Below are 12,500 nucleotides of genomic sequence, written 5' to 3'. Positions count from 1 at the left end.
CAAGACTTCAAGTCCAACAATGCAGCTGCAACAAGACTACAGGTCCAACATGCAGCTGCAACAAGACTACAAGTCCAACAATCCAGTTGCAACAAGACTTCAGGTCCAACAATGCAGCTGCAACAAGACCTAAGTCCAACAATGTAGCTGCAACAAGACCTAAGTCCAACAATGCAGCTGCAACAAGACTTCAAGTCCAACAATGCAGCTGCAACAAGACTACAAGTCCAACAATGCAGCTGCAACAAGACTTAAGTCCAACAATGCAGATGCAACAGGACGACAAGTCCAACAATGCAGCTGCAACAGGACGACAAGTCCAACAATGCAGCTGCAACAAGACTACAGGTCCAACATGCAGCTGCAACAAGACCTAAGTCCAACAATGCAGCTGCAACAAGACTTCAAGTCCAACAATGCAGCTGCAACAAGACTTCAGGTCCAACAATCCAGTTGCAACAAGACTTCAGGTCCAACAATGCAGCTGCAACAAGACCTAAGTCCAACAATGCAGCTGCAACAAGACTTCAAGTCCAACAATGCAGCTGCAACAAGACTTCAGGTCCAACAATGCAGCTGCAACAAGACTACAAGTCCAACAATGCAGCTGCAACAAGACTTAAGTCCAACAATGCAGATGCAACAGGACGACAAGTCCAACAATGCAGCTGCAACAGGACGACAAGTCCAACAATGCAGCTGCAACAAGACTACAAGTCCAACAATGCAGCTGCAACAAGACTTCAAGTCCAACAATGAAGCTGCAACAAGACTTCAAGTCCAACAATGCAGATGCAACAAGACTACAAGTCCAACAATGCAGATGCAACAAGACTACAAGTCCAACAATGCAGATGCAACAAGACTACAAGTCCAACAATGCAGATGCAACAAGACTTCAAGTCCAACAATGCAGATGCAACAAGACTTCAAGTCCAACAATGCAGATGCAACAAGACTACAAGTCCAACAATGCAGCTGCAACAAGACTTCAAGTCCAACAATGCAGCTGCAACAAGACTACAAGTCCAACAATGCAGATGCAACAAGACTACAAGTCCAACAATGCAGCTGCAACAAGACTACAGGTTTAACAATGCAGCTGCAACAAGACTTCAAGACAGAACCAGAACCTGGAGCGGATCCAGAAAACACATGCAGAACCCTTCCTTTAACAAAAATCAGTGCCTCTCAAAGAATCTGTGAATTATTAGAATTGTTTCATTACGTCAGTGAAACGGGAAGTGAATCAGGGAGTTTTATTTATGTTACTGAGTGAAATGCAGAAATCAAGTTACAAGGAGAGGAGAGCAGACTCACCTGTAGGAGGAGGAGGAGCAGCGAGGAGAGGCAGGCGGAGAGGAGTCACAGAGAGGAGGTGCAGGGGGAGGGAGGAGGAGGAGGAGCAGGAGGAGGAGGAGGCGCAGGAGGAGGAGGAGGAGTCCTCTGGCTCCGTGTCTCTGTTCTTTGTTGTGTCCCTTCTAACTCGACCTGGACACAGACAAACATGTTTTAAACATCAGGATGAGCCTGGGCTGGTTTAGCAACTCTGTGTGCGCGTGTGTGTGTGTGTGTGTGTGTGTGTGTGTGTGTGTGTGTGTGTGTGTGTGTGGTTGTGTGTGTGTGTGTTGGCAGATCCATCCGCCTCCACACGTTTGCGCTCCTTTCAGGAAACACTGACCTAAATCTGTTGACAGTCACAATAAAACATCTGTGTGAAGACGCTTCGTGCAGCAGGAAGCTCTGCTCGTGTTGACAAACTCGCCAAAATGATAAATTTACCCAAAATTATACATGTTAATTATCTGCAATTTCCTGACAGTCTCATCTGAGATGCTGCAGCACATTAACTGGATGAGAGAAAACTAAGATACAACACGATAATAACTCATTCACTCTTTAATGTCAGCAGGTCACCTCGTTACACGATCACATGACGTGTTCTTAAACTGTAATGGTGTTTATTTTAAGTTTTTCTTTCTTGATTTTCGTAAAAAGTGAATGAATAAATGAATTAAGCTGAAGAGTCTCTGAAATCTTCTGTTTGTTTTGGGTTGTTTGTTTGTCATTCTTTCTTTTCTTAATTCTGAGTTTAACATCAAACGTCAGCAGCTCATCTGACGCCCTTATTTGGGCTTACTGAGGCATTTCCTGACACTCAATAAAAGATCTTAAATTGATTGTGTGTTCCAGGCAGTTTGTATTAAGAGAGGTAGAGCAGATTTTCTAATTTTCCTCTTATTTGCTTGGTCACTAAAGCTTTACAAATTTAAACATGATGATAATTATTATCATCAAGAGTGAAAATAGCTGTTATTGGTCAGTTCACAGAGGTTGACTTTTATTTTTAATGATGAGACATTCAGATTCCAGGAGAGACTGACACACACACACACACACACACACATACACACACCAATGGTAGAAAGCTGCCAGTCAGAGAGCTCATCTGCTAAACACCCACACATGTGTTTATGACCCGAACTGCTGCCAAGAAACATCACTTCACAAAACACACAAACACAGACACACAGACACGCACACACACACACACACACAGAAACACACACACAGTCTCCCGTCACCTCCCGTGTGGCCGGTAAACCAGGGCGGCTGTCTGAATGAAGCACAGTCACAATGTTTTAGCAGCACACAGCGAAAGAGAAACAAATTTGGATCTTTGTGGTTCAGACAAACGTGAAGTAAGACACTCGTTGCTGGGGACATATTGGTGACATCGAGTCACAGAGTCACCAAGTCACCGAGTCACCGAGTCAGAGTCCTATTTAAAACTGCAGATTAAACGTAAACACAGTGAGTCTGTCATTAATTTATTCTGTATGTTCATATATAAAGTCAGACTCCTGTCAGTCAATCCCTTTCTATACTTATATAAATACTCTTATAATAATACTCCTGTCCTCACAGGGCGATGAGGAGTGTTTTTGACTCAAGTCTTCTCACATTAATAACTGTACTCAGTGTTTCACAGCTGGAAAACTTAACAGTCAGTTCTTTTTGTCATGAAGTGAAAATTAAACAGCTGAAACTGAGTAAAAGAATGAAAAAAAAACATGTTTGTCGACAGTTGTTCAGGCTTTGGACACTGATGTTCTGTTTTATGACCTTATCCTGTTTTTTTGATTATTCTGATTTTTATTCTGAGAGAATTTAAAATGTTTCCTTGTTGCTGCATTCACTTCTTTTCTGTGGTTATGTAATCGTGGATTTAGGCTTCATTCATTTTTCACAACAAGGCAGGCTCGTTGTTGGAGACATTACAAGTGTCGCTTTTATTCGTTGTGCTGTTCCGTCCACGTTTAGCAGAATTGACATTTCCATCTGTAACCATGTGGTGACAAATCAATCCTGACAACATGTCAACTGAAGAGAAACAGAGCTTCTGCCAGAGAATGTCTACAACACGAACACTCGCCCACGTTCACTCAAATAAAAGCAAATTTAATCTGCGTTTGTTTTTTTTCCACAAGCCCCCGACTGCATTTCAACGTCTTCTCAAACAAATTTCTCAGGAACAAAATACGACTCAAATACATCTGAGTGCAAACCAGCTGAGGAATAAAACTCAAACCAGTTTTCCCTTTCTGTCTTCATCATAAAATAATCTGTTTTAATGAGGGAGACATTCATCCATCATCCATCATCCAACCATCCATCCATCCATCCATCCATTATCCATCTTCCATCCATCCATCCATCCATCCATCCATCCATCCAACCATCATCCGTCATCCATCCATCCATCCATCCATCCATCCATCCATCATCCAACCATAATCCATTAATCCATCATCCAACCATAATTCATCCATCCATCCATCCATCCATCATCCAACTATCATCCATCCATCCATCTATCATCCAACTATCATTCATCCATCCATTCATCCATCATCCAACCATAATCCATCCATCCATCCATCATCCATCCATCCATCCATCCATCCATCCAACCATAATCCATCCATCCATCATCCATCCATCATCCATCCATCCATCCATCCATCCATCCATGCATCCATCATCCAACTATCATTCATCCATCCATCAAGTTGTTGTTAACCCAATCTGAAAAAGCATCTAGAAATATGGTTTCAAAACTTTTTAACAACATGTGCACCATTTATCCTGTGGAGCTGCAGTTCATATAACATCCACTAAGTCCTTGGAGGTAAAGTGACTGCATAAGAAAACCTCATTCCAACACTCCTGGTAATTTATTTTAATGTGAATCAGATTTTCACATTAAAACATTTATGTCAATGTAAACAGTGTTTTTATTCAGGCTGCTGAGATCTGAAGCTGCAGAAATGTCCCATCATGCTCCACTGGATGATTTTAAATTGACCAATCACTTTTATATTACATATGACAGCACTGTGTGTGTGTGTGTGTGTGTGTGTGTGTGTGTGTGTGTGTGTGTCTCAGCAGAAAAAAACACACATTCACTGTTTCTGAACAGCGAACCATGCAGCCAATCAGCTCCCAGAAATGAGTATTGTTGTCATGGCAACATGGCAGACGTGAATGCAGTATCCCCAAAACACATCTGGCCTCCAAACGTCGCTGGTTCTATTCCAGCTGACGTGCAGCAGAATAAGCTGGTTGGTCACCAACAGGAAATGGTGCCCTTCACATTACATTTACATGTAAATAAGAATTCTCTCTCTGCAGTGGCTCCGCCTCCATCTGAAGCTGACAGACTGACACTCGTCTGTCTTTACAGCTCCTGAACTTTGAGTCTGAGCCTGAACTCTGACCCTAACTCTGAGTCTGAGCCTGAACTCTGAGTCTGACCCTAAACTCTGAGTCTGACCCTAAACTCTGAGTCTGAACCAAACTCTGAGTCTGACCCTGAGTCTGACCCTGAACTCTGACCCTAACTCTGAGTTTGTCTCCGAACTCTGAGTCTGTCTCTAACTGTGAGTGTAAGATGTAAACAGTCCAGAACAAAAACCATTTACACCTGTATGATTAATGAGGAGGAGGGGCTCCCTCGCCCACCTGAAAGTCTGAAAGTCTCTTACCTGACAGCCGAGAGGGAGACAACAGCAGATGTGTTCTGGGGGCGTGTCTCTCTGGCCTCTGGATGATGTGATTGGTCAGGAGGAGGGGTTTGTCTCTCCTCTGAAACATGCTCAGTTCCTCTGTTGAGATCCATCCTTCAGCTAACTGCAAACATGTTAGCATGTTAGCATCATGCTAATGTGTGTGTGTGTGTATGTGTTAGTCTGTGTGTGTGTGTGTGTGTGTGTACCTTTGGCAGAGGACAAGGAGGATGAAGAGGTGAAGAACGATAGAGTGGAAGAGCAAAAGGAACCACTTCAACAGCCGGACGTTCCCACTGAAACAAAAAAACTCCAGTTTCATCTCTTTATCTGACGGTTTGACCTCACTGTGTCACCTGCTTAGAACTGCAGGAACCCACAAGTTATGTCAAGAACCAGAAGCAAACAAAAAGAGTCAGAAAATTGAGAACTGGCAGAACATCTATCTATAAAGCAAGAAGCATCTTTGTGTGTGGATGTGTGTCTAGTTCATATCTCTGTAACCGTTAGTCAGACTGACCTCAGATTTCGTATGTGGCTTGCGCATGGCACAAAGGTGTGCATCTTCGATTTTGAAGATTTTTGAATTCATTTTTCAAAATATCATTTTGTTTTGGACGCCTTTTAGAGGAGCTCCGCCCCCTTTTAGGGGAGCTCCGCCCCATTGTATGATAGGCCTACACCTGGTCAGTACCACAATTCACTCTGGATTTCCACCCTGACGCCTGGATTCCACTGGATGCGTAACGGCTGCAGATCCGTCGTCGGAGCCGTTACGCACCCATTATAATCAATGTGTGAGATTCCACCGACTGCAGATCCGCTGCGTAATGAGTCCGACAACGCAGGGCCATCCGACAGTCCTCGCAACACTTGCGCAGAGCTTCTATTTTTGTCGGACGACGGAGCACTACGCATAAATTCAGCACAGAGCAGATCGTTCGGGACAGGAAGTCTTGCACAGACACAAAATAAACCACCGGTATATTTTCAAAATAAAATACCTCGGGTTCGCTAACGAGGTCGGCCGGCTCGTTAACAAGCCGGCCGACCTCGTTAGCGCTCGTTAAGACGGAGTCGCTGGATTTGTCTCCAGTCATTAACGAGGAGATGTTGATTATCTTCCACTTATATCAATTGATTAGGCGTGAATTCGCGAGATCTCGTGCGTCCTCGGGACTCTGCTGTCCGCAACAGCTCCGACACAGACGGATCCGGTGGGTGTTGACGGACTGCGTAGATACGCAGCCGTTGCGGACAGACCCCTGTCGGAGTCGTTACGCATCCAGTGGAATCCAGGCGTTACTCATCTCATCTGTAAGTCTATTTAGCCTACCTATCTTTGGGAGTTTTAAAGTGCGCTACAAGGTTCGATTTTCCAATAATATTCAAATAGTTTCCAGCGAATATCAATGTTCAATGTGTATGTGCTGGAAGGTGTGGTACCTTATGAAAAGTAAGTGTTTTATGGAGTTGCAGACGTTGTAGTGGTCTGCATAGCCACAATATATGAAACACAATAGTTATCAATCAATCTACACATTCCACAACACAGCTAATAACCCTTACTCACATTATTCACATCCATCTGTTTGTGCTGCATGTAAACTTATTCCCTTCTATATCTATGTCTGTATATATGTCTAACCATGTTGAATGATTAAGTTTCTTTTTCTTAAAATAACTATTTCTGTGTCTTTTTATATCTCAATGTACATTCATGTATATACACTTTGTATATTAACACTATGCAAGAGTATTACACCTCACATCCCACTTCAACACACAACCTCATTTGGCCATAATTGAAAAATCGACTTAATCTCCAATTATACTAATACATACTTCCTACGGGCACTGCACTAGTAAAGTAGAACATGAAGAACCAGCTGAACATAAAGTAGAACACCAGTCTACCTCTGCCACTCTGTTGCAACTCAGGCCAACCCCATCAGTGACACACACAAGACAGACGGACAGTGAGACAGCAGACAGAGAGACAGACAGACAGGCAGAGAGACAGCAGACCAGACAGGTGTTTCAGGGACACGGTGGACTCAGAAGATTCAGGTTCTTTGTTCAGTGAAAACATGTTTGAAGAGAAACTGAAGCTGAAAAGATTTTCCCTCTGTCGCTGCAGTTTATACAGAAAGAATTCAAGACGAGCTGCATGAGATAATTAACACGCCACCAATAATTAACAGACAATTATTCACTTTGCCCTCAGGGATCATTAAAGTTTCATCTTATCTGCAGACTGCAGACGAGGCTGAACTCACTTAAAGACACTTTAGATCAGACGACTGACGGCTGAAATTATCACACCGTTAACTCGCCTGGTGAACTTCAAACCACTCAGATTTTATCACACAAACACCGTTTTCACTCTAACTGGTTGAATTTAAACCAGTTAAACTGTTTTTACTCTAACTGGTTGAATTTAAACCAGTTGAACAGATTTATCACAACAGATGAGATGAAGGAAATTAAACAACAGTCATTAGACTCTACAAAAAACAACAGTTTCAATAAATTAACTTCTTAAATTCAATAAAGAAAACATTCACTTTGATAGTTTATTTTCTGTGAATTTTCAATATCTTGGCGACCTGTCCAGGTGCACCGTGCCTCTCGCCCAACGTGAGCTGGGATCAGCTCCAGCCCCCCATTACCCGAGGAGGATAAGGATGATGAATGAAGGAAAACTCAATATATAACCCTTAAATACTTGTCAACTGACTCATGAAAGTACATTGGCAAATCAACCTGCTGCCAGGAAAAAGAAGAATTTCATTGGGAGACAGCTCTCCAGCCGACTGTGAGAAAAAGAGAGGATCTGCTGCGTCCACCTGGCTACACCTCGCTGCTCCACACTATCATCACATACAAGATCAATTCTGCACCACAACACTACATGTTTTCTCCGGGGAGAGAGGGATCTGTATGTCTGTCAGTGTTACCTGTATCAGGTGTGTGTGAGTGTTACCTGTATCAGGTATGTGAGTGTTACCTGTATCAGGCGTGTGTGTGAGTGTTACCTGTATCAGGTGTGTGTGTGTGTGTGTGTGTGTGTGTGTGTGTGTGTCACCTGTATCAGGTGTGTCAGTGTTACCTGTAACAGATGTGTGTGAGTGTTACCTGTATCAGGTGTGTGAGTGTTTCCTGTATCACATGTGTCAGTGTTACCTGTATCAGGTGTGTGTCAGTGTTACCCGTATCAGGTGTGTGTGTGTGTCACATGTATCAGGTGTGTCAGTGTTACCTGTAACAGATGTGTGTCAGTGTTACCTGTAACAGATGTGTGTGAGTGTTACCTGTATCACATGTGTCAGTGTTACCTGTATCAGATGTGTGTGAGTGTCACCTGTATCAGGTGTGTGTGTCAGTGTTACCTGTATCAGGTGTGTGTCAGTGTTGCCTGTATCAGGTGTGTCAGTGTTACCTGTATCAGGTGTGTGAGTGTTACCTGTATCAGGTGTGTGTGAGTGTTTCCTGTATCAGGTGTGTCAGTGTTACCTGTATCAGGTGTGTGTGAGTGTTACCTGTATCAGGTGTGTGTGAGTGTCACCTGTATCAGGTGTGTGTGAGTGTTGCCTGTATCAGGTGTGTGTGAGTGTTACCTGTATCAGGTGTGTGTGAGTGTTACCTGTATCAGGTGTGTGTGAGTGTCACCTGTGTCAGGTGTGTGTGAGTGTTACCTGTATCAGGTGTGTGTGAGTGTTACCTGTATCAGGTGTGTGTGAGTGTCACCTGTGTCAGGTGTGTGTGAGTGTTACCTGTATCAGGTGTGTGTGAGTGTTACCTGTATCAAGTGTGTGTGAGTGTTACCTGTATCAGGTGAGTGTGAGTGTCACCTGTATCAGGTGTGTGTGAGTGTTTCCTGTATCAGGTATGTGTCAGTGTTACCTGTATCAGGTATGTGTGAGTGTTACCTGTATCAGGTATGACAGTGTTACCTGTATCAGGTGTGTGTGAGTGTCACCTGTATCAGGTGTGTGAGTGTTTCCTGTATCAGGTGTGTCAGTGTTACCTGTATCAGGTGTGTCAGTGTTACCTGTATCAGGTGTGTGAGTGTCACCTGTATCAGGTGTGTGTCAGTGTTACCTGTATCAGGTGTGTGAGTGTTACCTTATCAGGTGTGTGTGAGTGTCACCTGTATTAGGTGTGTGTGAGTGTCACCTGTATCAGGTGTGTCAGTGTTACCTGTATCAGGTGTGTCAGTGTTACCTCTATCAGGTGTGTGAGTGTCAGCTGTATCAGGTGTGTGAGTGTCACCTGTATCAGGTGTGTCAGTGTTACCTGTATCAGGTGTGTGAGTGTTATCTGTATCAGGTGTGTGAGTGTTACCTGTATCAGGTGTGTCAGTGTTACCTGTATCAGGTGTGTGAGTGTTACCTGTATCAGGTGTGTCAGTGTTACCTGTATCAGGTGTGTCAGTGTTACCTGTATCAGGTGTGTCAGTGTTACCTGTATCAGGTATGTGTGAGTGTTACCTGTATCAGCTGTGTGTGTTCAGGTATCCACACAGCTGGGGGGTAGATAACCAGAGGGGGCGTGGTCTGGTACGTCGCTGCTGACCAGCTGGCCATCCACAACCAGGGTGGGGTGGGGTCACTGTTGAAAGACAGCCAGGGTGCTGCACTGGTCACCATGCCGACCGGCTGACCTTTAAACCTTGAGACTGGGAGCATCATGATGACATCACCACCTGTCAAACAGTCAGAGTCATTAACCAGAGGAAGATTAAATTGAATCAAAACATCAGTCCAAAATTTTAATTTCTATGAATTTAGAGCAGAAAATACAACAATGAAAGGAAGAGATGATCAAAGATCAAAGTCAGATTGAAGAGACAGTCAAAAATACTGTTTCACACATTGAGGATTAAATCATAACTGACTACAACTGCTTAAACACTGTAACTAACAGAAATATTTTAACTGCATGACACAACCAGACATGAAGAAAACAATATGATTTATGTCTGAAATCACCTAAACAAAGAACATAAATCTTCATTTGGCATCTGAAATCAGAACATCACAGTTACAGCATCATTAATACTACATCAGTACTCCATCAATACTGAATCAAAGCTACAACACTTCCAAAAGGCAGCTGTGGCTCAGTTGGTAGATCAGTCGCCCACTGGTAGGAAGGTTGGTGGTTCGATCTCTGACCATGGCAGCCTACATGTAGAAGTATCCTTGGCCAAGATACTGAACCCCAAATGGCTCCAGATGCTGTGTTTATTGGTGTGTGAATTAATTCCCAATGGTGGCAGGTGGCACCGTTGTAGGATAGCCTCGGCCACCAGTATAAATGTGTACATGAATGAGAGCAGTCTGTAGTGTAAAGCGCTTTGGATAAAAGCGCTATATAAGTGCAATCCATTTACCAAACAAATACAGCATCAATAACTCATTATTGCATAAAAATTCATGAATGAATTAATCACTTCACACCTCATATCCTCCTTTAATGATAAATGTCCTGAAAACAAATCAGTACTATTCATCAGAAGAACAACAGGATGTTCATTAAATAATATTATTAATTATAATTGTCATGTGTAGTCCAATGAAGAAGGTTTGAGCCCAAAAGCAGAATAACACAAGGAGATTTAATAAAAATAAGAAATAGCAGAAGCTAGGTGGTGCAGGAAGGGAGCAGGAAGCAGGTCATCTAAAACACGTGGAATACCTTTGAAAAAACAAAAACGACACCAAAATAACCAAATAACAGAGAAGGACGCTGGACAGACTGGCAGCACACAGGTTAAATACACAGGGTCAGGAGACACAATGTCAGGAGACACAGGATCAGAAGACACAAGGTCTAAAGACACAGGGTCAGGATACACAGGGTCAGGAGACACAGGTTAAATATGCAGGGTCAAAAGACACAGGGTCTGAAGACACAGGGTCAGGAGACACAATGTCAGGAGACACAGGGTCAGAATACACAGGGTCTGAAGAAACAGGGTCTGAAGACACAGGGTCTGAAGACACAGGGTCAGGAGACACGGGATCTGAAGACACAGGGTCAGAAGACACAGGGTCTGAAGACACAGGGTCAGGAGACACACGGTCAGAAGACAAAGGGTCAGAATACACATGGTCAGAAGACTTGGGACAGGAGACACAGGGTCAGAAGACACAGGGTCAGGAGACACAGGGTCAAAAGACATAGGGTCTGAAGAAACATGGTCAGAAGACTTGGGACAGGAGACACAGGGTCAGAAGACACAGGGTCAGGAGACACAGGGTCAAAAGACATAGGGTCTGAAGACACGGGGTCAGGAGACATAGGGTCCGGAGACATAGGTTCTGAAGACACAGGGTCTGAAGACACAGGGTCAGGAGACATAGATACATAGATTCTGAAGACACAGGGTCTAAAAACACAGGATCAGGAGACATAGGGTCAGGAGACACATGGTCTGAAGACACAAGGTCAGGAGACACAGGGTCTGAAGACTTGAGACAGGAGACACAGGGTCAGGAGACACAGGGTCAGGAGACATAGGGTCAGGAGACATAGGTTCTGAAGACACAGGGTCTGAAGACACAGGGTCAGGAGACATAGGGTCAGGAGACATAGGGTCAGGAGACATAGGTTCTGAAGACACAGGGTCTGAAGACACAGGGTCAGGAGACATGGGGTCTGAAGACACAGGGTCAGGAGACATGGGGTCTGAAGACACAGGGTCTGAAGACACAGGGTCAGGAGACACAGGGTCTGAAGACACAGGGTCAGGAGACACGGGGTCTGAAGACACAGGGTCAGAAGACACAGGGTCAAGAGAAACAGGGTCTGAAGACACAGGGTCAGGAGACACAGGGTCAGGAGATATAGTTTCTGAAGACACAGGGTCTGAAGACACAGGGTCTGAAGACACAGGGTCTGAAGGCACATGGTCAGGACACACAATGTCAGGAGACACAAAGTCAGAAGACAAAGGGTCAGGAGACACAGGGTTTAAAGACACAGGGTCTGAAGACACAGGGTCTGAAGACTTGAGACAGGAGACACAGGGTCAGGAGAAAACAGGGTCAGGAGACACAGGGTCAGGAGACACAGGGTCTGAAGACACAGGGTCAGGACACACAATGTCAGGAGACACAAAGTCAGAAGACAAAGGGTCAGGAGACACAGGGTTTAAAGACACAGGGTCTGAAGACTTGAGACAGGAGACACAGGGTCAGGAGACACAGGGTCAGGAGACATAGGTTCTGAAGACACAGGGTCTGAAGACACAGTGTCTGAAGACTTGAGACAGGGGACACAGGGTCTGAAGACACAGGGTCAGGAGACACAATGTCAGGAGACACAGGGTCTTAAGACACAGGGTCAGCTGTTTCTTCAATGATTCCAATGTTTCTTTAGTGCTTCCACTGTTTCTTCAATGGTTCCACTTTTCCTTAATTG

General features: G+C 44.2%; 1 protein-coding gene across 1 annotated transcript in view; it reads right to left on the bottom strand.

Moving 5' to 3' along the window:
* The window catches only part of tcerg1l (transcription elongation regulator 1 like), a 31,031-nt gene that overhangs the window by 17,074 nt on the left and 1,457 nt on the right, over positions 1-12,500 (bottom strand). The window contains exons 2-5 of the mRNA XM_059325379.1: positions 9,563-9,777; positions 5,279-5,365; positions 5,049-5,193; positions 1,321-1,491 (exon numbers count right to left, since the gene is read on the bottom strand). Of these exons, the coding sequence (XP_059181362.1) occupies positions 1,321-1,491; positions 5,049-5,193; positions 5,279-5,365; positions 9,563-9,763 (604 nt within the window). The 5' untranslated portion in view covers positions 9,764-9,777. The remainder of the gene's footprint in view (positions 1-1,320; positions 1,492-5,048; positions 5,194-5,278; positions 5,366-9,562; positions 9,778-12,500) is intronic.

This window comes from Centropristis striata, chromosome 21, assembly GCF_030273125.1.
Source record: "Centropristis striata isolate RG_2023a ecotype Rhode Island chromosome 21, C.striata_1.0, whole genome shotgun sequence".
Classification (NCBI taxonomy): domain Eukaryota; kingdom Metazoa; phylum Chordata; class Actinopteri; order Perciformes; family Serranidae; genus Centropristis; species Centropristis striata.
The sequence above is the reverse complement of the archived record's forward strand: the minus strand, read 5'-3'. Positions and strand labels throughout refer to the sequence as shown.